This window comes from Triticum urartu, chromosome 2, assembly GCF_003073215.2.
Source record: "Triticum urartu cultivar G1812 chromosome 2, Tu2.1, whole genome shotgun sequence".
NCBI lineage: Eukaryota > Viridiplantae > Streptophyta > Magnoliopsida > Poales > Poaceae > Triticum > Triticum urartu.
The window spans coordinates 648,595,211-648,622,199 of NC_053023.1; the positions used below are offsets into that span (position 1 = coordinate 648,595,211).

Sequence of the window (26,989 nt, forward strand, 5' to 3'; positions counted from 1 at the left end):
TGGGCCTCCCCCTGCGCCTAGGGTTGGAATCCCTAGGGGTGGGGGGCGGCACCCTCGCCTTGGGGGGCAAGGCACCCCCTTTGGCTGGCGCCCCCCCTAGGAGATTGGATCTCCTAGGGCCGGCGCCCCCCCTAGGCACCCTATATATAGTGGGGGGAGGGAGGGCTGTGCACCCCAAGCCCCTGGCCTCTCCCTCTCCCTCCCGTGACACTCCTCCGTCTCCCAGCGCTAGGCGAAGCCCTGCCGAGATCACTGTTGCTTCCACCACCACACCGTCGTGCTGCTGGATCTTCATCAACCTCTCCTTCCCCCTTGCTGGATCAAGTTGGAGGAGACGTCTTCCCAACCGTACGTGTGTTGAATGCGGAGGTGCTATCCGTTCGGCACTTGGTCATCGGTGATTTGGCTCACGTCGAGTACGACTCGATCAACCCCGTTCTCTTGAACGCTTCCGCTCGTGATATACAAGGGTATGTAGATGCACTCCTCTTTCCCTCGTTGATAGATGACTCCATAGATTGATCTTGGTGATGCGTAGAAAATTTTAAAATTCTGCTACGTTCCCCAACACAACTAGCAAAATTAGTGCCATCAAAGTAAGGACCTCTACGGTGATAATTTCCCTCGCTAGATGCCATACTCTCCTAGGTTGTGAAACCAAGGCTATGACCACCAAAAGCTATGGAAATCAAAGCAAATGGAGACCAAAGCTCTGATACCACTTGTAGGATCGAAAGTATGTCTAGAGGGGGGTGATTAGACTACTTGACCAAATAAAAATCTAGCCTTTTCCCAATTTTAGTTCTTGGCAGATTTTAGCTATCTTAGCACAAGTCAAGCAATCTTCACACAATTGAAGCAAGCATGCAAAAGAGTATATGAGCAGCAGAAAGTAAAGCATGCAACTTGCAAGAATGTAAAGGGAAGGGTTTGGAGGATTCAAACGCAATTGGAGACACCGATGTTTTTGTCGTGGTTCCGATAGGTGGTGCTATCGTACATCCACGTTGATGGAGACTTCAACCCACGGAGGGTAACGGTTGCGTGACTCCATGGAGGGCTCCACCCACGAAGGGTCCACGAAGAAGCAACCTTGTCTATTCCATCACGGCCGTCGCCCATGAAGGACTTGCCTCACTAGCGGTAGATCTTCACGAAGTAGGCGATCTCCTTGCCCTTACAAACTCCCTGGTTCAACTCCACAATCTTGTCGGAGGCTCCCAAGTGACACCTAGCCAATCTAGGAGACACCACTCTCTAAGAAGTAACAAATGGTGTGTTGATGATGAACTCCTTGCTCTTGTGCTTCAAATGATAGTCTCCCCAACACTCAACTCTCTCTCACAGGATTTGGATTTGGTGGAAAGAAGATTTGAGTGGAAAGCAACTTGGGGAAGGCTAGAGATCAAGATTCATATGGTTGGAATTGAATATCTTGACCTCAACACAAGTGTAGGTGGTTCTCTCTCAGAAAATGTGTATTGGAAGTGTAGGTATGTTCTGATGGCTCTCTCAACGAATGAAGAGTGGGTGGAGGGGTATATAGAGCCTCCACACAAAATCTAACCGTTACACACAATTTGCCAAACTCGGTGGGACCGAATGGTTAAACTCGGTCGGACCGATTCAGCAAACCTAGTGACCGTTAGGATTTTCGGTGGGACTGAGATGCAACTCGGTAGGACCGATATGGTTAGGGTTAGGGCATAACGTAATCTCGGTGTGACCGATTACACAAACTCGGTGGGACCGATTTTGGTAATAAGCTAATCAGAGAGTTGGTCAGGTAAACTCGGTGGGACCGATTTGCTCATCTCGGTGAGACCGAAATGTTACAAAAGGGAAACAGAGAGTTTACATTGCAATCTCGGTGGGACCAATCGCTCATCTCGGTAAGACCGAAATGTTACGAAGGGAAACAGAGAGATTACAATCCCATCTCGGTGAGACCGAGATCCCTATCGGTGAGACCGATTTGCCTAGGGTTTGTGGCAGTGGCTATGACATTTGAAACTCGGTGGCACCGGATAGAAAGAATCGTTGGGGCTGAGTTTGACTTTTGGTTTAGGTCATATGTGGATGTGGGAAGGTAGTTGAGGATTTTGGAGCATATCACTAAGCATTTTGAGCAAGCAAGCCATTAAGCAACACCTCATCCCTCCTTGATAGTATTGGCTTTTCCTATAGACTCAATGTGATCTTGGATCACTAAAATATAAAATGTAGAGTCTTGAGCTTCAAGCTTGAGCCAAACTTTTTGTCCTTAGAATTTTGAGGGATCCACTTTCCTCATCCATGCGATGCCATTCATTGAGCTTTTCCTGAAATATTAATCTTGGAATAATGTTAGCTCAATGAGCTATATGTTGTTAGGAATTACCAAAACCACGCAGGGATAGTTTGCACTTTCAAAAACGTCATGGGCCGGAAGTTTAAACGGGCTGGAATTATATTGGACGGCCCAGATGACACTACTGGGCATAATTCGGACAGGCCGTAAACGGGCCCTGGGTTAGCGGGCTGTAAATGGGCTATATGCGAACAAGTCGTTAACAGACTTGCCGTGGGCCGGCCCGCCACCTGTTGACCAAGTCAAACAGGCCGGCCTTTTCACAGGAATGGGCCTCTGTTGGGCCATGCCACGTGTCGACGTATCATATGCGCTTTGGGTCCAATGAGTGGATGACATCTGTCCCAGCGGTGAGCCGACACATGTTCCCTCCAGCCAATGATGATTTTACATGTGGAAAATCCCCATTGGTCGGGCCTGTTAACGGGTTATCGGATCCAAAACCGGACCCGATAGCTTAACAGTGTTCCGTTACGGTGGATGCCACGTGTCGGTGACCCTTGACGAAAGCACTTCTGTGACGCGTGATTTATCGTCATGGAAGTGGACACTTCCGTGATGATAATTTTGGTAACGTCATGGAACACTTCTACGACAGCAGAGGTATGACTATCTTGATTCTGTCATAAATTTGTCATGGATGTACATGCATGACAGAAAACGTGACCTACTGTGACAAACACGTATCATCACGGAAGTGTTTTTTTTGTAGTGTTGTTGAGATGGTTCAGATGGGAGGGTGGAGGACATGACAAAAGACCACTGTGAAGTTTGCCCGCGCCGTGGTGGAGGTGTTTAGAGCAGGGTATCTGAACCGAAGATGCAGGATACATAAAAGTTGCTGGCTATTAAAGAGACAAGAGGTTTTCTAGGTATGCTCGGTTCAATTGATTGCATGCATTGGCAATGAAAGAGCTGCCCTAAAGGTTTGAGCAAGATGTACCAAGGCCACACCAATGAGGCCACCATCATATTGAAAGCAGTGGCATCACATGACTTGTGGATTTGACATGATTTCTTTGAAATGCCTCGTTCTTGCAACAACATCAATGTGCTTCTATGATATCTTGTATTCAGGAGACTTTTTAATGAAGAATCTAAACTGTTCCTGAGGGTGTTACTCACTTGCAATATGCGGATGACACAATTATTATGGTTGAACTGAATGATGCTTGCCTTGATCATCCTAAATTCATTATGCTTTGTTTTGAAGCCTTATCTGGGCTTAAGATCAATTTCTCTAAAAGCGAGGTCATTGTCACTGGTGTTGATGATGCGGAAGCTCTGTGAGTCTCCCAGCTTCTGAACTGTTCCCTGGGTTCCTTCCCCTTTAAATATCTGGGCCTCAGATTTCTCCGAATAAATTATGTGCTAAAGATTTCGCCCCCGTGGTGACTAAGGTGGGTAACAGGGTAATGCCTTGGAGGGGCAAGTACAACACTAATGCTGGTAAAGTTGCGCTCATCAATGCCTGCCTCTCCTCCCTCCCAATGTTTATCATGGGATTTTATATTCTCTCTATTGGGATCCATGGTGGTTTTGATAAGCACAAGGGTGACTTCTACTGGAATGCTTCGGATAACAAACGTAAATATAGGATGGTCAAATGGAAAATCATTTGTAAGCCCAAAACCTTGGGGGTTGGGGATTCTTAGCACGACGATTATGAACAAGTGTCTCATGGCGCAATGGTGGTGGAAAATCATGTCGACAGAGGCAGACACCTTGTGGCTCTCCATCCTTAAGGCTAAGTACTTTCCTCACTCCAACCCCATGTTTGCTTCCTCTCAGGGAGGATCACAGTTTTGGAAAGATCTTATCAAGGTGCGCCCCATTTTGAAAGACCGTGTTAAATTTGTGGTCGGTAATGGTACTTCAACTCGTTTTTGGCTCAATTGGTGGTGTGGGGAATCTACTCTCTGTGTGGCTTTCCCCCTTTTTATTTTCTTACTGTTCGGATTCGGAGATCTCCATCGCAGAGCTCTCTGTTAATAATTGGGATTTGGACCCTTCCATCGCTCGCTGTCTTCTGCAGAGTTGGATGATTGGCAGCATCTTGTTGCCCCATCCCCATGCTCTCGGAGAGAGAGGACACGGTGGTATGGCCCCTAGCTGCGTCTGGGCGTTTTTCTGTTAAGTCTTTATACTCCAGGCTTATCGATGGCACCCCCTCTAATGGGTTTAGACCTATCTAGTATGCCCGCATTCCCCCCAAGGTGAAGACCCTTCTATGGCAAGCCTTCAAAGGTCGCCTGCCTGCAGCTGTTCAAATTCGTAAACACAATGGCCTAGGTTCTGACACATGTGTGCTGTGGGGAACCTGGAGGACACAAACCACATTTTTTTCCATTGTGTCTTGGCCAACTTGATCTGGTGTGGCTTTAGATCTTGGCTTTAGGTTTCTTGATATCCTTCATCTTTTGCTGATCTCCGGGCTCTCTCCAATGGCCTGGTTGGGGTCACCAAATGGTTGTTTTGGGTTGGCCTAGCGGCGGTGTGCTGGTCCTTATGGACGACTAGGAAAAAGTTTACTATCGAACATGTTTTTCCTGCTAAACTTACTGATTGCTTATTTTGTTGGGGAACGCAGTAATATCAAAAAAAATCCTATGCACACGCAAGATCATGGTGATGCAGAGCAACGAGAGGGAAGAGTGTTGTCCACATACCCTCGTAGACCATAAGCGAAAGCATTATGACAACGCGGTTGATGTAGTCGTACGTCTTCACGATCGACTGATCCTAGCACCGAAGGTACGGCACCTCCGCGATCTGCACATGTTCGGCTCGGTGACGTCCCACGAACTCACGATCCAGCAAAGTGTCGAGGGAGAACTTCGTCAGCATGACGGCGTGATGACGGTGATTATGATGCTACCGGAACAGGGCTTCGCCTAAGCACCGCTACGATATGACCGATGTGGATTATGGTGGACAGGGCACCACACACGGCTAAGAGATCAATGATCAACTTGTGTGTCCATGGGGTTCCCCCTCCCCTGAATATAAAGGAGTGGAGGAGGGGGAGGTGGCCGGCCTCCTAGGCGTGCCCCAAGGGGAGTCCTACTCCCACCGGGAGTAGGATCCCCCCCTTCCCTAGTTGGACTAGGAGTGGAAGGAAGGGGGGAGAGGGGAAGGAAAGGGGGCGCCGGCCCCCCACCCAATTTGGATTGGGCTTGAGGGGGGGCGCCCCCTCCTAGGCCTCCCTCTCTTCTCTCCCACTATGGCCCAATAAGGCCCATATAGCTCCCGGGGGGTTCCGGTAACCTCCCGGTGCTCCGGTATATGCCCGAACTCACCCGGAACCATTTCGACGTCCAAATATAGTCATCCAATATATCAATCTTTATGTCGCGGCCATTTAGAGACTCGTCGTCATGTCAGTAATCATATCCGGGACTCCGAACTACCTTCGGTACATCAGAACACATAAACTCATAATACCGATCGTCATCGAACGTTAAGCGTGCGGACCCTACGGGTTCGAGAACTATGTAGACATGAACGAGACACGTCTCCGGTCAATAATAAATAGCGGAACTTGGATGTTCATATTGGCTCCCACATATTCTACGAAGATCTTTATCGGTCAAAATGCATAACGATATACATTGTTCCCTTTGTCATCGGTATGTTACTTGCCCGAGATTTGATCATCGGTATCTCAATACCTAGTTCAATCTTGTTACCGGCAAGTATCTTTACTCGTTTCGTAATGCTACATCCCGTAACTAACCCATTAGCTACATTGCTTGCCAGGCTTATAGTGATGTACATTACCAAGAGGGCCCAGAGATACCTCTCCAACAATCGGAGTGACAAATCCTAATCTCGATGTATGCCAACTCAACAAACACCTTCGGAGACACATGTAGAGCACCTTTATAATCACCATGTTACGTTCTGACGTTTGGTAGCACACAAAGTGTTCCTCCGGTATTCGAGAGTTGCATGATCTCATAGTCATAGGAACATGTATAAGTTATGGAGAAAGCAATAGCAACAAACTAAACGATCATTGTGCTAAGCTAACGGATGGGTCAAGTCAATCACATCATTCTCTAATGACGTGATCCCGTTAATCAAATCACAACTCATGTCTATGGTTAGGAAACATAACCATCATTTATTCAATGAGCTAGTCAAGTAGAGGCAAACTAGTGACACTCTGTTTGTCTATGTATTCACACATGTACTAAGTTTCCGGTTAATACAATTCTAGCATGAATAATAAACATTTATCATGATATAAGGAAATATAAATAAAAACTTTTTTATTGCCTCTAGGGCATATTTCCTTAAGTCTCCCACTTGCACTCGAGTCATTAATATAGATTAAATTGTAATGATTCTAACACCCATGGAGTCTTGATGCTAATCATGTTTTGCTCGTGAGAGAGGCTTAGTCAACGGGTCTGCAACATTCAGATCTGTATGTATCTTGCAAATCTCTATGTCTACCTCCTTGACTTGATCGCGGTTGGAATTGAAGCGTCTCTTGATGTGCTTGGCCCCCTTGTGAAATCTGGATTCCTTTGCTAAGGCAATTGCACCAGTATTGTCACAAAATATTTTCATTGGACCCGATGCACTAGGTATGACACCTAGATCGGATATGAACTCCATATCCAGACTCCTTCATTTGCTGATTCTGAAGCAGCTATGTATTCCGCTTCACACGTAGATCCTGCCACGACGCTCTGCTTGGAACTGCACCAACTAACAGCTCCACCATTTAATAAAAACACGTATCCGGTTTGTGACTTAGAGTCACCCGGATCAGTGTCAAAGCTTGCATCGACGTAACCGTTTACGACGAGCTCTTTGTCACCTCCATATACGAGAAACATATCCTTAGTCCTTTTCAGGTATTTCACGATATTCTTGACCGCTGTCCAGTGATCCACTCCTGGATTACTTTGGTACCTCCCTGCTAAACTAATAGCAAGGCACACATCAGGTCTGGTACACAGCATTGCATACATGATAGAGCCTATGGCTGAAGCATAGGGAACACCTTTCATTTTCTCTCTATCTTCTGCAGTGGTCGGGCATTGAGTCTGACTCAACTTAACACCTTGTAATACAAGCAAGAACCCTTTATTTGCCTGATCCATTTTGAACTTCTTCAAAACTTTATCAAGGTATGTGCTTTGTGAAAGTCCAATTAAGCGTCTTGATCTATCTCTATAGATCTTGATGCCCAATATATAAGCAGCTTCACCGAGGTCTTTCATTGAAAAATTCTTATTCAAGTATCCTTTTATGCTATTCAGAAATTCAGTATCATTTCTGTTCAACAATATGTCATCTACATATAATATAAGAAATGCTACGGAGCAACCACTCACTTTCTTGTAAATACAGGCTTCTCCAAAAGTCTGTATAAAACCATATGCTTTGATCACACTATCAAAGCGTATATTCCAACTCCGAGAGGCTTGCGCCAGTCCATAAATGGATCGCTGGAGCTAGCACACTTTGTTAGCACCTTTTGGATTGACAAAACCTTCTGGTTGCATCATATACAACTCTTCTTTAAGATATCCACTTAGGAATGCAGTTTTGACATCCATTTGCCAAATTTCATAATCATAAAAGGCGGCAATTGCTAACATGATTCGGGCGGACTTAAGCATTGCTACGGGTGAGAAGGTCTCATCGTAGTCAACTCCTTGAACTTATCGAAAACCTTTTGCAACAAGTCGAGCTTTGTAGAAAGTAATATTACTGTCAGCGTCAGTCTTCTTCCTGAAGATCCATTTATTCTCTATGGCCTGCCGATCATCGGGCAAGTCAACCAAAGTCCATACTTTGTTCTGATACATGCATCCCATCTCAGATTTCATGGCCTCAAGCCATTTGGCGGAATCTGGGCTCATCATCGCTTCCTCATAGTTCGTAGGTTTGTCATGGTCAAGTAACATGACTTCCAGAACATGATTACTGTACCACTCTGGTGCGGATCTTACTCTGGTTGACCTACGAGGTTCGGAAGTAACTTGATCATAAGTTTCATGATCATCATCATTAGCTTCCTCACTGGTGTAGGAATCACTGGAACTAATTTCAGTGATGAACTACTTTCCAATAAGGGAGAAGGTACAATTACCTCGTCAAGTTTTACTTTCCTCCCACTCACTTCTTTCGAGAGAAACTCCTTCTCTAGAAAGGATCCATTCTTAGCAACGAATATCTTGCCTCTGGATCTGTGATAAATGGTGTACCCAACATTATCCTTTGGGTATCCTATGAAGACACATTTCTCCGATTTGGGTTCGAGCTTATCAGGTTGAAGCTTTTTCACATAAGTATCGCAGCCCCAAACTTTAAGAAACGACAACTTGGGTTTCTTGCCAAACCACAGTTCATATGGTGTCGTCTCAACGGATTTAGATGGTGCCCTATTTTAACATGAATGCAGCCGTCTCTAAAGCATAACCCCAAAACGATGGAGGTAAATTAGTGAGAGATAAAGTGCGGTTACGACGTTCGGATACACCATTACGTTGTGGTGTTCCAGGTGGCATGAGTTGCGAAACTATTCCGCATAGTTTCAAATGAATTCCAAACTCATAACTCAAATATTCACCTCCACGATCAGATCATAGAAACTTGATTTTCTTATTACGATGATTTTCCACTTCACTCTAAAATTCTTTGAACTTTTCAAATGTTTCAGACTTATGTTTCATTAAGTAGATATACCCATATCTGCTCAAATCATCTGTGAAGGTGAGAAAATAACGATATCCGCCGCGAGCTTCAATGTTCATTGGACCACATACATCAGTATGTATGATTTCCAATAACTCTGTTGCTCGCTCCATTGTTCCGAGGCATGGTTCGCGAGTACCAAGTGATTCATAATCAAGTGATTCCAGAAGTCCATCGGAATGGAGTTTCTTCATGCGCTTTATACCAATATGACCTAAACGATAGTGCCACAAATAAGTTGCACTATCATTATCAACTCTTCATCTTTTGGCTTCAATACTATGAACATGTGTATCACTACTATCAAGATTTAGTAAAAATAGACCACTCATCAAGGGTGCGTGACCATAAAAGATGTTACTCATATAAATAGAAAACCATTATTCTCTGATTTAAATGAATAACCGTCTCGCATAAAACAAGATCCAGATATAATGTTCATGCTCAACGTTGGCACCAAATAACAATTATTTAGGTCTAAAACTAATCCCGTAGGTAGATGTAGAGGTAGTGTGCCGACGGCAATCACATCGACTTTGGAACCATTTCCCACGCGCATCGACACCTCGTCCTTAGCCAATCTTTGCTTAATCCGGAGCCCCTATTTCGAGTTGCAAATGTTAGCAACTGAACCAGTATCAAATACCCAGGCACAACTGCGAGCATTAGTAAGGTACACATCAATAACATGTATATCAAATATACCTTTCACTTTGCCATCCTTCTTCTCCGCCAAATACTTGGGGCAGTTCTGCTTCCAATGACCAGTTCCTTTGCAGTAGAAGCACTCAGTCTCAGGCTTAGGTCTAGACTTGGGTTTCTTCACTTGAGCAGCAACTGGTTTGTGATGTCTACTACACAACCTTCTTCTTGTAGACGTTGTTGGGCCTCCAAGTGCAGAGGTTTGTAGGACAGTAGCAAATTTCCCTCAAGTGGATGACCTAAGGTTTATCAATCCGTAGGAGGCGTAGGATGAAGATGGTCTCTCTCAAGCAACCATGCAACCAAATAACAAAGAGTCTCTTGTGTCCCCAACACACCCAATATAATGGTAAATTGTATAGGTGCACTAGTTCGGCGAAGAGATGGTGATACAAGTGGTATATGGATAGTAGATAAAGGTATTTGTAATCTGAAATAATAAAAACAGCAAGGTATCTAATGATAAAAGTGAGCGTAAACGGTATTGCAATGCGTGGAAATAAGGCCTAGTGTTCATACTTTCGCCAGTGTAAGTTCCCTCAACAATAATATCATAATTGGATCACATAACTATCCCTCAACATGCAACAAAGAGTCACTCCAAAGTCACTAATAGCGGAGAACGAACGAAGAGATTATGGTAGGGTACGAAACCACCTCAAAGTTATTCTTTCCAATCAATCCATTGGGCTATTCCTATAAGTGTCACAAACAGCCCTAGAGTTCGTACTAGAATAACACCTTAAGACACAAATCAACCAAAACCCTAATGTCACCTAGATACTCCAATGTCACCTCAAGTATTCGTGGGTATGATTATACGATATGCATCACACAATCTCAGATTCATCTATTCAACCAACACATAGGACCTCAAAGAGTGCCCCAAAGTTTCTACCGGAGAATCACGACGAAAACGTGTGCCAACCCCTATGCATAGGTTAATGGGCGGAACCCGCAAGTTGATCACCAAAATATACATCAAGTGGATCAATAGAATACCCCATTGTCACCACGGGTATCCCACGCAAGACATACATCAAGTGTTCTCAAATCTTTAAAGACTCAATCCGATAAGATTACTTCAAAGGGGAAACTCAATTCATTACAAGAGAGAAGAGGGGAGGAGAAACATAAGATCCAACTATAATAGCAAAGCTCGCGATACATCAAGATCGTGCCAAATCAAGAACACGAGAGAGAGAGAGATCAAACACATAGCTACTGGTACATACCCTCAGCCCCGAGGGTGAACTACTCCCTCCTCGTCATGGAGAGCGCCGGGATGATGAAGATGGCCACCGGTGAGGGATCCCCCCTCCGACAGGGTGCCGGAATAGGGTCCCGGTTGACTTTTGGTGGCTACAGAGGCTTGCGGCGGCGGAACTCCCGACCTAATCTCCGTTCTGGAAGTTTTAGGTTACGTAGGTATATATGGGTGCAGGAGGTACGTCGGTGGACTGAGGGGGGGCCACGAGGCTGGGGCGCATCCCTTACCCTCGTGAGCTCCTCCTTCATCTTCTAACATAGGGTCCAAGTCTATCCGGTAGGTTTCCTTCCAAAAACAACTTCTCCAGTTGATTTCGTCCCGTTTCGACTTTGTTTGATATTCCTCTTCTTTGAAACACTAAAATAGGCAAAAAACAACAAATCTGGGCTGGGCTTCCGGTTAATAGGTTAGTCCCGAAAGTAATATAAAAGTGGATAATAAAGCCCAATATTGCCCAAAACAGTAGATAATATAGCATGGAGCAATCAAAAATTATAGATACGTTGGAGACGTATCAGTTTGTTGTTCTTCTTGAAGTTCCCCTTCTTCCCTTTACCCTTTTTCTTGAAACTGGTGGTCTTGTTGACCATCAACACTTGATGCTCCGTCTTGATTTCTACCTCCGCAGCCTTTAACATTGCGAAGAGCTCAGAAATCATTTTATCCATCCCTTGCATATTATAGTTCATCATGAAGCTCTTGTAGCTTGGTGGTAGTGAGTGAAGAACTCTGTCAATGACACTATCATCAGGAAGATTAACTCCCAGTTGAGTCAAGTGGTAGTGGTACCTAGACATTCTGAGTATATGTTCACAGACAGAACTATTCTCCTCCATATTGCAGCTGTAGAACTTATTGGAGACTTCATATCTCTCAATCCGGGCATTTGCTTGAAATATTAACTTCAACTCCTGGAACATCTCATATGCTCCATGATGTTCAAAACATCGTTAAAGTCCCGGTTCTAAGCCGTAAAGCATGGCACACTGAACTATCGAGTAGTCATCAAGTTTGCTCTGCCAGGTGTTCACAACATCTGGCATTGCTCCTGTAGCGGGTTTATCACCTAGCGGTGCTTCCAAGACGTAATTCTTCTGTGCAGCAATGAGGATAATCCCCAAGTTGCGGACCCAGTCCATGTAGTTGCTACCATCATCTTTCAACTTAGCTTTCTCTAGGAACGCATTAAAATTCAACGGAACAACAGCACGGGCCATCTATCTACAACAACATAGACATGCAAAATACTATCAGGTACTAAGTTCATGATAAATTAAAGTTCAATTAATCAAATTACTTAAGAACTCCCACTTAGATAGACATTTCTCTAATCATCTAAGTGATCACGTGATCCACATCAACTAAACCATGTCCGATCATCACGTGAGATGGAGTAGTTTTCAATGGTGAACATCACTATGTTGATCATATCTACTATATGATTCACGCTCGACCTTTCGGTCTCAATGTTCTAAGGCCATATCTGCATATGCTAGGCTCGTCAAGTTTAACCCGAGTATTCCGCGTGTGCAAAACTGGCTTGCACCCGTTGTATGTGAACGTACAGCTTATCACACCCGATCATCACGTGGTGTCTCGGCACGACGAACTGTAGCAACGGTGCATACTCAGGAAGAACACTTATACCTTGAAAATTAGTGAGAGATCATCTTATAATGCTGCCGTCGAACTAAGTAAAATAAGATGCATAAAGGATAAACATCACATGCAATCAATATAAGTGATATGATATGGCCATCATCATCTTGTGCCTTTGATCTCCATCTCCAAAGCACCGTCATGATCACCATCGTCACCGGCTTGACACCTTGATCTCCATCGAAGAATCGTTGTCGTCTCGCCAACTATTGCTTCTACGACTATCACTACCGCTTAGTGATAAAGTAAAGCAATTACACGGCGATTGCATTTCATACAATAAAGCGACAACCATATGGCTCCTGCCAGTTGCCGATAACTGTGTTACAAAACATGATCATCTCATACAATAAAATTTAGCATCATGTCTTGACCATATCACATCACAACATGGCCTGCAAAAACAAGTTAGACGTCCTCTACTTTGTTGTTGCAAGTTTTACGTGGCTGCTACGAGCTGAGCAAGAACTGTTCTTAACTACGCATCAAAAACCACAATGCCGTATAGTGATCGCTTTTTGTTCTTCAGAAAGAACCATGTTCATTGAATCCGATTCAACTAAAGTTGGAGAAACTGACACCCACTAGCCACCTGTGTGCGAAGGACGTCGGTAGAACCAGTCTCGCGTTAGCGTACGAGTAATGTCGGTCTGGGCCGCTTCATCCAACAAAACCGCCGAATCAAGAATCAACTAGTGACGACAAGCAATATGTATATACCCACGCCCACAACTCCTTTGCGTTCTACTCGTGCATATAACATCTACGCATAAACTTGGCTTGGATGCCACTGTTGGGGAACGCAGTAATTTCAAAAAAATTCCTACGCACACACAAGATCATGATGATGCATAGCAAGAAGAGGGAAGAGTGTTGTCCACGTACCCTCGTAGACCGTAAGAGGAAGCGTTATGACAACGCGGTTGATGTAGTCATACGTCTTCACGATCGACCGATCCTAGCACCGAAGATATGACACCTCCGTGATCTGCACCTGTTCGGCCCGGTGACGTCCCACGAACTCACGATCCAGCAGTTCGACTCGAGGGAGAGCTTCGTCAGCACGACGGCGTGATGATGCTACCAGAACAGGGCTTCGCCTAAGCACCGCTATGATATGACCGAGGTGGATTATGGTGGAGGGGGGCACCACACACGGCTAAGAGATCAATGATCAACTTGTGTGTCTATGGGGTGCCCCCTCCCCGTATATAAAGGAGTGGACGAGGGGGAGGGGGCGGCCTCCTAGGAGCGCCTCAAGGGGAATCCTACTCCCACCGGGAGTAGGATTCCCCCTTCCCTAGTTGGACTAGGAGTGGAAGGAAGGGGGAGAGGGGGGAAGGAAAGGGGGGACAGCCCCCCACCCAATTCGGATTGGGCTTGAGGGGGGCGCGCCCCCTCCTAGGCATCCCTCTCTTCTCTCCCACTATGGCCCAATAAGGCCCATATACCTCCCGGGGGTTCCGGTAACCTCCCGGTACTCCGGTATATGCCCGAGCTCACCCGGAACCATTCCAACGTCCAAATATAGCCATCCAATATATCGATCTTTATGTCTTGACCATTTCGAGACTCATCGTCATGTCCGTGATCATATCCGGGACTCCGAACTACCTTCGGTACATCAAAACACATAAACTCATAATACCGGTCGTCACCGAACGTTAAGCGTGCGGACCCTACGGGTTCGAGAACTATGTAGACATGAACGAGAGACGTCTCCGGTAAATAACCAATAGCGGAACCTGGATGTTCATATTGGCTCCCACATATTCTATGAAGATCTTTATCGGTCAAACCGAATAACGATATACGTTGTTCCCTTTGTCATCGGTATGTTACTTGCCCGAGATTTGATCGTCGTTATCTCAATACCTAGTTCAATCTCGTTACCGGAAAAATCACTTTACTCGTTTCGTAATGCTACATCTCGTAACTAACTCATTAGCTACATTGCTTGCAAGGCTTATAGTGATGTACATTACCGAGAGGGCCCAGAGATACCTCTCCGACAATCGTAGTGACAAATCCTGATCTCGATATATGCCAACTCAACAAACACCATCGGAGACACCTGTAGAGCACCTTTATAATCACCCAATTACATTGTGACGTTTGGTAGCACACAAAGTGTTCCTCCGGTATTCGGGAGTTGCATGATCTCATAGTCATTGGAACATGTATAAGTTATGGGGAAAGCAATAGCAACAAACTAAATGATCATCGTGCTAAGCTAACGGATGGGTCAAGTCAATCACATCATTCTCTAATGATGTGATCCTGTTAATCAAATGAAAACTCATGTCTATGGTTAGGAAGCGTAACCATCATTGATTCAACGAGCTAGTTAAGTAGAGGCAAACTAGTGACATTCTGTTTGTCTATGTATTCACACATGTACTAAGTTTCCGGTTAATACAATTCTAGAATTAATAATAAACATTTATCATGATATAAGGAAATATAACTAACAACTTTATTATTGCCTCTAGGGCATATTTCCTTCATATTTAGATCGTGCTTGTTCCTGCAGCAGTGGAGATCATTGACTAAGACGGAAGCCCGCGATGCTTTCGAGCTCTTATCTTCTAAAATTCGGGCTTCGGCGTCTTCTATCTCGCGGCAGGAGCCAGGTGGCTAGGTGCCCTGGGCGGCCTTTTGGACCTCTGGAATGTCTTCATTTGAGTCCCTATTCGTTCTAGTAGTTCCGGCTTGTGTGCCATGGTTGTGGCATGTGCACGTTGTAATCCATACTTTATTTAGCCCTAGTTGCGGCCAGCTGTCTGTCTAACTGTCTGCGGTTTGGTTGTTGTGTACGCTGCGTGGTGGCTTTATTTATAAAGTCGGGTTGATGCATTTCCTCTATAATGTAATGGGGTACCACTATCGTGCAACTTCACTATCAACGGTCATGGCTAAAACATGGGGTACTACCTTGTCGATGGTAACCCTTAGTGTGTGGCATTTGTGAAGACCATATCTCATCTCCGCAGCAAAAAACAAAGTCACTTTGCAACAATGTAACAAATAGCTAGGAAGGGTGTGGAGAGGGCATTCGGAGTGCTCCAAACTCATTGAGGAATTGTTTGTGGAGCTGTAGTGATGTAGGACTCATAGACTTTAGGGTAGCTGATGACATGTTGCGTCATTTTGTACAATATAATTGTCGAGGATGGAGGTGAAGGGGCAGTCCCAACCCATGATTTTGACAAGCCTGGAGAACAAGTAGTCCACATCCCGGAACAATAAGATGCAAATTGGCTTATCAATATTCTTCAGATGCATCATAATCTTTGAGATCTGCGGGTGCATAGGTAGCTACTCAATGATTTTGTGGAGCATACGTGGACCTGCAATGGAAACCAATAAACCGTGCACTTAAAATAAATTTAATGTCTGAACTATGTATTTTCGCTACCAACAATTGTTGTTTACATACGATATTCACTAGTATGATGAACTTGCATGGATTTTCATGAATTGAAGGGTTTCAATTTGAGGAGTGTGGCTGTCTGACAACCAATATGAGAGGTCGACTAATGTCCACAGTCGCGCCCTGGCGCATCTGTGGATGTTTGGGGGGGATTTGCCAAGTCCAAATGTAGATGCTCTCACAACCCCTTTTATAACCGTTGTACCGGTGAATGTTCACCCCACCACCGCTGAGTCGTCGACCGGGCCAATGACGTCCCCTGTTTTTCAATGCAGAAGGCGAGGGAGCAATTCCACGTCACCATGGAGATGGAGCATGATGTTCTTGCAACACTAGTGTAGAGGGCAGAAGAACAAGGGTTTATTAAAGATGTTCTTCCAAGTTTGTATGATGAGGGTCTGAGTATATTGCAATATGCGGATGATACTATATTTTGTTTTAAAGATAACCTTGAGGGGACTAGAAATATCATAGTCATTCTATATGTTTTCGAGCACATGATTGGGTTTGAAATTAACTTTCTAAAAAGTGAAAAAAAAAATGTTGAGGCATGGGACAAAAAGAATGGCTATGATCGAGATTTTACATGTGCGACTCGGGACTTCCCCTTCAGATATTTAAATATTTCCTTCCATTTAAAAAAAGCACTTTAATGCTGACTGGAAGCCAACTGATGAGAAAAGTTGAGAAAGGGGCAACTTCTTGGCAAGGGGTTTGCTTGATATGGATGGTAGGCTTACTCTGACATAAACTTCTTTGAGTAGCGTACCTAATCATATGCTTTTCTCATCTTCTTTCGTCCATGATTTCTTTGGCAAGATAAGGACGGGTTCATAAGTTCCATTTAGTTAACTGGCTTGGTGTTTGTCAAGCCATATATCAAGGGGGTTTGGGTGTCACTAATCTAGACATCAAAAACATTAGTTTGTTATGTGAATGGCTTTGGAGACTATAGACTGAAGATAAGGAATGGCAGGATATGGTTGGAGAAAAATATTTGAATAAGAAAACTCGTCTCAATGTGAACCTTCTCCTACAAATTCTCATTTCTAGAATGGTTTAATTATTATTAAAAGTATCTTACAACTTAAACACAACGAAGAGAATAGTTGGTGAAGACCGATGGTGTAGATTCCTCTAGCTAGGGTTCAACCTCCCAACCCCGAGAATTTTCTCCTCGAACTAGGTTCAAAAGGATGTTCCCTGTGTTGATATCCATACATATGAGATCTACAGTTCACAAGGGCTTCGCTATGCAAAATGGAACCATGTTATAGAATTAGGGGTGTGGTAGACCAGCCTTTCGCCCTGGAACAATTCCCATGGACAGAGAGACAAAGTTAGCACTTTTCGCAGATGCAGGGGCTGCCCCCTCACAAATTTACAGGTGCAAGGGAAGGATGCCACCTTGGAGCCCTCACTCCCTAGGTCGAACGCCACAAGGGGTGGCCCCTCCCAAAATCCTAGGTCGCATCTAGGAGGCTTGGCCTCCAAGCCAAAGGGGAGCACCCCACTCATGGGCCAATAGGACCATGTTGCTTCCCCCTACTTGGGCCTAGCCAAAAGGGGTAGCCCATGGTGGCCTATATATGTTTTCAGGAGGCGGAACCCTCCTTGACCCTCTAGTGATTTTCCGGTCTCCCGGGACTTTCCAGGTTTTCTGAAACTTCTTTGGTGTTCTCCGAAGCACTTCCGGTTCTCTCTTTGAAACATTTTTTATCTTCCCAAAACTTTTCCAGTGAATTTCTCTCAAGCTCCTAACACTTCTGGTACTCAACATACTAGTGAACCTTAAGCGTCTGATCCCGTAGGTTCGGTAAATTGTAGACATGACCCGAAACTCCTTCCGGTCAATAATCAATAGCGGGATCTGGGCATCCATTTTGACTCGTGAACTTATACAAATAAATTATTTTGTTTTTGCACATCAATCATTTTGCTTCATGATACTTAACAAAACCTGAGGTGGGACTTTGGGTATTCGTGTGAAGCAACAACTTGATTACTATACCAAGTTCTCCTCGTTACTGGTTTTGTTCCTTTTCCCATTTACGTATTCCAGTATCCCCATGATCAATCACGCTTTTTCTGGTAAGACGATGATGGATACCAAAATACCGAGAGGTCCCGAAGAATATCTCTTCATAGTTTGGGGGGGGGGGGCAAATCTCAGTCTTGAGCTATCAAGTCCCTGGACGTACTTTTCCGATGCACAGGAAAGTTGTTGTTATAATCACCATATTACGGGGAACGTTTGACAAACCACAAACTACACCGTCCGACATGAAGGTCCTCGCTACTATTATGGTCTAAGTAACCGAGCATACGTCAAAAAATGCATGGATATACTTAAAATACTATGATGATGTGATCTCGATGTTTATCATTTAGTTGGGTGTATCCAGCATAGTTCTGCCAACAATGTGCTCCCATTATTATCGACGTCCTTGTCACTTGAAAATTACCCTACGATAAGGAAAATGGGCACATCATGCAACACATGAGCTAGTCCTAGGGGCAAGAGTAGGGAACTACTTGGTTTTTATGTTTTCACACGTGCAACTGGGTTTTCTATGAATATCATATTCAACAACAAATGTAGTTATAGCATGGAACGTAAACATTAATTACGAACATGGAAAAATAACATTGTTATTGCCTCTAGGGCATATTTCCTTCAATAGGTGACTATGGTGTGGTCGCTCGTGGGGGGCTTCATGGAGGCATAGGGGAACGGGGCACCTTCGGCTAACGTTGGCCATGGCACTAGTTCATGCCTCCCGTCTGCTTCCTCTCTTTGGGAAAGACGACAAGAGGGAGCCGGTGAGGTGGGCTGAGCCTGCTGAGGAGTTAGGTGAGGCCGAGTGGCATGATGCTTAGCGGTTCTCGCTTTTAGAATAGGGTTGGGCCGGCTAGGTTTCGGTTTAAAAGGCTTTTCCCTTTTTCTTTTTATAGAATTAGGGAATATGATAGATATGGAATTATTTGGAGGGCCAAATAATTTTCAAATAAGATGAAATTCTTATGGTGGTCTCTCTGACATTCAAAGCTACACTAAAATATCCAAAAATTTGACAAGGATTTGAATTTAAATGAGGGAAATGATATAATGGTGGTTTGAACTAGAGGTATGAGAAAGAAGTGTGCTAAATTTCCAAAAAAAAACAGGATAACTCTAATATGACAAAAGAACACCATGTGCCAAGTTTGGGAGTGAGTCTCGAGGGTAGTAGCAATATTAATTCAGGGTTGAAATAATAAAAATGGTGTGGGATTAGCATGAACACGTTAAGTTAAATGATATTCGATGGTGGCATGATGTCATGATGATACAAAAAAAAGTGCAAAGTGGTTAGGATATTACTCTGTGGCTACTTCGTCCACTCTCAAGATGATGTACCGGCTCCATTTCGGAGGCGCTCATAAGGGTAGGATGCGCATGCGTGCATTCATAAAGATAGTGCATGTGCGTATATACGAGCATTTGCGTTGTACTGTGTAAAAAAACATACCTAAGTTCTACATAGTTGTATATATGAAATATTTTAAGATCCAGCTCAGTCTTGTTTTCCGGCCAAAATACGTATCAGTTACTAGCCTCACTAATCTTAATGCATTTGATCTTTGCGTCATGGGCACAACTGGTGGTCTAGTGTACTTAACCTAGAACAATACCCATGTGAAACGGTACTATCAGGAGCTAGAGTACAACACATCAGAATTTTGAAGGTACAAGGAAAACTTTATTATTGCCTATTTTTATAACCGTTGTATTATTGCTCTTTTCCCTTTTTTCTTGGCGAGCAGAGAGCCTCCATCTTCTTTCTTCGGCGAGGAGTGAAAGCAAGAACGTGAAACGCAAAAACATCCAGATGGAAAAGGAGCGATTTGTGGGAGAAAAGGAAAAAAGAAAAAGAAAAGAGAAGAAAAAGGAAAGGAAAGATTTTCCGGCCCTGTCTGTGCGTAACGTGGCCAATACTCCAAGGTAACAGGCCGAGACGAGCGCCGAGCGCGGACTTTATTCCGCCCTTTTCCGCGACGGCATGTGATTTTCCCATCACTATTGCTTGCGGCGCAGAACAGTCGAGTAGAGAAGCATCAATCCATGTTGCTGCGGCCTTGTTATCTCGTGCCGCCACGCCTCCCGGAATATTCCTCGCAGTCCACACATCCCAATCTACTTCTTCTAAATACCGGCAGAATGCAATGTATATACTCCTGTATCACCATTTATTAGTCAGGAAAAGGAGTAGTATATCGTATTGTATTGTATTTTTGTACCTGAACCCTACTTGAATCTGGGAAGTACGGGTCGTGTACGCGAGCGAGAAAGCAACAGACTTGCGCTTGACTCAAGAACCCGACAGGCCCTGAGGCTGACCGCCCAGTTCATGATCGCCTCGAGAGCCGCCAAGGCTACGTGCACACCCACCACTGTGCGCCCGTGCATGGATTCGCCGCGGCAAAACCCCTCTGGTGTTGCAGAGGGAGGCGGGAGTTATTTACTTACGTTTTTTTGTTTGTTTACACGCCACCCCTTAATTAGCTGCGGCGTGCTAATCGAACTCTAAGTAGCGCACTTAATTTCCGAGTAACTGCTAAGTTTGGTGGCATGGATAGTACTTACGTACCCGCGCCACTTTGGTCCTGGCCTCGGCGCAAGGACGTTTGTGTAGGACGAGAGCAAAAGGGTCACGCCATCAATCACCTTTCTTTTTTTTCCGGCTGTTGAAAAGAGAAGGGGTCACGCCACGACGCCATCAGCCCGCCCGTCCGCGGAGGCCTCATCGTCCCATGCCTCAGGCGGCAAAACAAAAGGTGATGGGATTAAAGAAAGAAAGGCGCAGCCGCAGGACAAGCTAGCTGGCCGCGTTGTACTGCTACTTGGCCTCCTCTACGATCTCATCATCAAGTTAAGTTAAGCTGAGTTAGCCCCTGGGGCAAGCTGTCCCGTCAGTTAGCTTGCCCGGTGCACGGGATAGTGTTGTGTTGTCCACAGCCGCAAGGATCGTCCGTCCGTCCGTCCTGCGCACGGGACGGGTCCTCCCCTTTTGCCAGCCGGCTGGCAAGTGGCAGGCGCCGCGCGCGGCCACATTGGCGCCCGCAGTGCGCTGCATTTACGTGCCTTTCGTCGCCCCGCCCTGCGCATGCTGCCACCGCCCCTGCGCGGCATGGCATGGCATGGCGCCGCGGATAAGCGAAGCCCCTGGAGCTAGCGCGCTGCTACAGTACGCGCCACGCGCACGCGGCGACGGCACGGGCACGGGCACGGGCAGCGCGGCCAGACTCGGTTCCGGTGCGGGTTTTGGACGGGCTCGTACGTGCGCGGGCGGCGCTGCCCTCGAGGTTCCTGCCGGAGCCGGAGCGCGACGGCGGCGCGCGGGGATCCGTAGCCCCACCGCGGGCCGGGCCGGGGTCGTGGGGGTTTGACGAGACCGGGCGGGCATTAACAACTCTTTTTTCTCTCCCCTTGTGTTACAGTAGCCCGGGAGCCCGCTTTTTCACGCGGCAACCGTCGCTTTCCCTCCCGGTGGCACAGCGCGCCGCAGCTTTCAAGCCATTGTAGACTCGCCGTACCACTGCCACTGCAGCGCCGCGCCAAGCGAGATCAATCAATGGTTTCCGGTGCTCGTAGGCCTGTGGAGCTGCGTGCGTTGCATGGCCTTGACGACGACGAATCCTGCCGTTGCGTGGGCCGCTGCTGACGACGACCGGGGAGTAAAATGGGATTGCTTAAACGTCGCCCTCCGCTTGTCAAGTCCGGGAAAAGTCCCAAAGTAATATGCATAAATATCGCTGTCAATTTGGTTCATATCTCGCGAGATCGCCCTTTTACCGCTAAACAAATAAATAGGACATAAAAGGTAATGTAAGATAAGATGCTTGTTAATTATACATATTCTTGTCCCCCAAATCAAGCAAGGCGAGCGGAGGAAAAGAAACTAACTTTATACAGTCTCGCGCATCCTAATTTTGGTAAAGGAAAAGTAAAAACGCAGCGAGGGGAGGAGGCAGAGGGAACCGGAACGGAACTTGGAAAAGAAGAAAGGAAAAACACAGCGGAGCAGCACCGGACGGACGGAGGAAGACGACGACGGCGACGTCCTAGATAGTAGTAAGATGATTGACGGAACGAGGTGCATTTCCATGTCTCCGATCGGCCCAATCCCGAAGTAGTAAGCGCCATGTGTGAAGCGACTGGAACGGTGGGAACCTTCTGCTGCAGCGACGATGATCAGTACTCCCACAGGAGTGGCTCCTCGAGGCGGAACACGCCGGCGCCGACGATGTCCTCGTCGACGACCCAGGACGACGCGCACGGGAGGCCCGCCGAGGCCTCATATCTCAGGTCCAGGAGCAGGTCAGGGAGGTCGAACAGGGCGTCTTCCGGGTCTTGGACCGGCTCGGCGTGCGGTGCAGGCGGGGGCGGCGGCGAGACCGCGCTGGCGTCGGAGGCGCTGTCGGGGCTCTTGGCATTGGCACTGGCGCCGCAGGGGAAGTCGGCGGAGGCGGCGAGTATGGCGGCCGCCTGGACGTCCTTGGGCGCGGCGCTGGCCGGGCGGGGCAGCAGGTGCGCGAGGTCCGGGAAGTTGAGGTGCGCGGCGCGGCTCTTGATGGCGAGCGTGGCCACGTCGTGCGCGCGCGCGGCCATCTCGGCGGTGGCGAAGGTGCCGAGCCAGATGCGCGACTTCTTGCGAGGCTCCCTGATCTCGGACACCCACTTGCCCCAGCTCCGCATGCGCACGCCGTGGTAGGTCGGGTGCCGGCTGTCCTTGCGCGGCCGCTTGTTCGCGGCGACGGAGGAGGAGGACGACGAGGAAGACGAGGAGGAGGTGGCCGTCGGGGAGGTCGGGGAGCCGGGCTCGGCGATGTCGTCCATGGCCGCGGCGGTGGTGGTGGAGGAGTAGGTAGGCAGGGGAGGGCAGGGGAGAGTGGTGGAGTGCCGAGTGGAGGTTGGAGGGGAATAGCGGGGTTTTATGGTGCGGCCGCGGAGGGGGCGACGTGGCGCGGTGGAGAGAAAATTGCGGGGAAAAACAATGGGAAGTGCTGAAATTTGAACCCATGGGTAAGGAAAGATCTCTCGCCCGGCTGGAGAGCACAGCGTTTTCTTGGACAAGACAGCTTACTTCACGCGCCTCTGGGATTATTCTCTTCGAGAAGCGTTCATTGAACCGGATCGACCAGGGGGGTGGGCTGGCTGGACTTATTATTTACACCCGGCCCATCAAGACTATGCAGTACCGGAATTGTTCATGTATGTGATGCTTTATGAATGTGAAATGCGGTGAACTCAGCCCAGCTCAGTGTGGATGAGATTCATGTAGTAGTACGGGTATCAGATAATATTGCCAAAAATAAGAGTATCAAATACCTCAGGGGTGTTTAATTCCTCGAACCTGGTATTCATTTCTTCACTGGACTTGTGAGTGAAATGTTTTATTTTACAAAATCAAACGCTTTGCACATTGCGTGGTAGTAGCAAAGCTCAAAGATGTTCCAAGTGGAAGACCACCGTGTCCATAAATCTCATTTTACACACTTAAATGATTACTAGTTTATTTATTTATTACGAAAGTGATCCAGATCTATTATCAAAGTTCACCGAAAGTACAAACCACCTTAGAGATAATAAAAATTATATCCATATACCGAGACCACAAAACGACCGCGTATGGACATAGATCACAAAATAATATCAGTCACGCGCTGGCTGCGTATGGACGTAGTATCCCGCGCACGGCTGTGTGGTCACGATCGGGATTAGACTGCATTGTGAACCTTTCAGAGGCCGAGAAGCCTCGTTGAATGAATGAAATCTTTCTTTATCCCGCAAAAAAGAGACCACCAAACGACCACTACCACCGTCAGAATGAGCCGCCCTTCGTCGTTGTCGCTGCTCCCTTACCGGAGCCGGCTTGACCTTATCGATGACAACCAGGAAGTCTTCATGTATGTGCCACCAAGGACCAACATCCTACGACCGCAGTCACTGTTGAACCCTTGAACAGATTTGAAAATCTTGAGAGCAAATCTTGCCACATGACGAGAAATCCTAACCTCACTACTCCAAGGATACGACAGGAATCTATGCCGGGGCTTCGTCGACTACATCTAGATGGACGAATAAGAGGAGGAGTGGAGCCCAGAAGACAAACTTGAAGAAGAAGCGTCCCCATCCATCAATGCGCCTCACCCGCGAGGACTGAAAAACAAAAATTTAAATTACTAACCAGAGAGGAGGCACCGGAATTCCCCATCCTGCCACCGGCCGTCGAAGCGACGGACAATGGAGAGGCGAATCCTTGGGCTCACCGGCAAAGCCTGAAGGGGAAAATGGCTTTAGCCCCCAATGGATATGGGAGGGTAAGATAACCCCTAGATTGGTTCTCTCCTCCAGTAAATGTTATAATTTATTACAAGGTCTTTCTTTAGACAAAAGCAAATGGTTTTACTCGCTTTAATTATTATTTTACAAAGAAAACAACCTCCTGAAATCTCTTGAAAGAATAGAAAAACTATGCTCAAATATCTACAATATCATTTTATTTTAATTTTTTATGTGCATCCCCAAAGCGGTCCACCTGTTTCACAAAAGCTTGCATAAATGACCTAACGACGGGCTTGCCTACGAAATTCGATCTTTTGCAATTGAACATTTGTTGATCAAATGTGTTGGGAGACAGTTCGTTGTTGCCTCTACGACCCTAACTCGCAAAAGTACATGCGAACGACTTATCGACAGGCTGGCATGACTATGATTTTGTATTATGCGAATTGCCGAAAAAACATGTTCGTTGGAATTATGAGGCTTGCCGCTTTGCTGAAAAGATGGTTGGGAGTGATAAATAAAAACCTTAGGAAGTGACATTTTGTAGTGTATCACTTGGGCTGAATAAAAACTTGCCAACCATGTACCCTATCCTTATATTGAACTTAAAAGTGTTGACCTTCCAAATGTAACTCCATATAAACAAGTATGACACGTCTAAATTATGGTGTGCTATTCTTTTATGAAATGTTTTATTATTTAATCATACTTCATATACCTAAAAACCAAGAGATGTTTAATGTGAAGAAGAATAGCATCGAACACACCCCCATGATCCATCGAAAGTGTGTCTAACCTCCTAATGATGTTTGGTATTGATGACATACAATTATAGAGACCAATGTGTTTGCAAATTGCATTATCATGTTTGAAAGGATCGAGAGTCGACTAGAGGGGGAGGGGGTTAATAGGAGACTACCAATTTTCAGCTTAACTTCCAAATGTTAGGAATGCAGATAAATTAGGTTATCTAGATATGCAACTAGATGAACACAACCTATATGGCAAGGAAGCTCAATGCCAGGTATGTTAGGCAAGTATATAATTAGCAAGCTGACAAGCATGCAAAACAAGTAAAGGTACGAAAAATGATTAACTATAAGTGAGTCGAGGACATGGATTTCATCCCGAAGTTCACACTTTTTGGGAAGTGCTAATCTCCGTTGGAGTGGTGTCAAAGACAAAGCCCAGAAATGCTAGCATGTGTCTCATCGTATCCTCCCTTCGAGTCATGCCAACACATGGGCCTCTAATAACTCAGGGTTGGTCTTGAAGGCGACCACCACAGCTTTACTGTCTAGGAGCCCAAGCTCCAAGAGTAACAAGTGTTGATGAAGAAATCAAGCGGGGAACACAAAATGGTTTCGTGGAAGTGTAGACCGAGTCTTGCTCTCTCTATCACCAAAGAATAAACAAGTTCGGGTGGATGAATAGTGAGTATAAATTAATGAAGCAAATATGCCCTAGAGGCAATAATAAATTTATTATTTTTTTCCTTATTTCATGATAAATGTTTATTATTCATGCTAGAATTGTATTAACCGGAAACTTAGTACATGTGTGAATACATAGACAAAACAAAGTGTCCCTAGTATGCCTTTACTTGACTAGTTCGTTTATCAAAGATGGTTATGTTTCCTAACCATAGAAATGTGTTGTCATTTGATGAACGAGATCATATCATTTGGAGAATGATTTGATGGACAAGACCCATTTGTTAGCTTAGCATTATGATCGTTACAGTTTCATTGCTACTGCTTTCTTCATGACTTATACATGTTCCTCAGACTATGAGATTATGCAACTCCCGAATACCATAGGAACACCTTTTGTGCTATCAAACGTCACAACGTAACTGGGTGATTATAAAGATGCTCTACAGGTGTCTCCAATGGTGTTTGTTGAGTTGACATAGATCGAGATTAGGATTTGTCACTCCGTGTATCGGAGAGGTATCTCTGGGCCCTCTCGGTAGTGCACATCACTATAAGACTTACAAGCAATGTGACTAATGAGTTAGTTGTGGGATGATGCATTACGTAACGAGTAAAGAGACTTGCCGGTAACGAGATTGAACTAGGTATGATGTTACCGACGATTGAATCTCGGGCAAGTAACATACCGATGACAAAGGGAACAACGTATGTTGTTATGCAGTTTGACCGATAAAGATCTTCGTAGAATATGTAGGAGCCAATATGAGCATCCAAGTTGCGCTATTGGTTATTGACCAGAGATGTGTATCGGTCATGTCTACATAGTTCTCGAACCCGTAGGGTCCGCACGCTTAGCATTCTGTGACAATTTGTATTATGAGTTATGTGACATGATGACCGAAGTTTGTTCGGATTCCCGGATGAGATCGGGGACATGACGAGGAGTCTCGAAAATGGTCGAGACGTAAAGATCGATATATTGGAAGGCTATATTCGGACATCGGAAAGGTTCCAAGTGATTCGGGAATTTTTCGGAGTACCGGATAGTTACGGGAATTCGTATTGGGCCTTAATGGGCCATACGGGAAAGGAG

General features: G+C 45.7%; 1 protein-coding gene across 1 annotated transcript; it reads right to left on the reverse strand.

Moving 5' to 3' along the window:
- Positions 1–22,001: 22,001 nt before the first annotated feature.
- LOC125533875 (ethylene-responsive transcription factor ERF039-like) lies at positions 22,002–23,140 on the reverse strand. The gene has a single exon (XM_048697204.1). It carries the CDS (start codon positions 23,009–23,011, stop codon positions 22,367–22,369), a length of 645 nt encoding a protein of 214 aa, XP_048553161.1. The 5' UTR covers positions 23,012–23,140; the 3' UTR covers positions 22,002–22,366.
- Between the last annotated feature and the right edge of the window lie 3,849 nt (positions 23,141–26,989).

Excerpts from the sequence above, each read along its gene's own strand:
- LOC125533875 (XM_048697204.1), bottom strand. The coding sequence starts at position 23,011 with ATGGACGACATCGCCGAGCCCGGCTCCCCGACCTCCCCGACGGCCACC.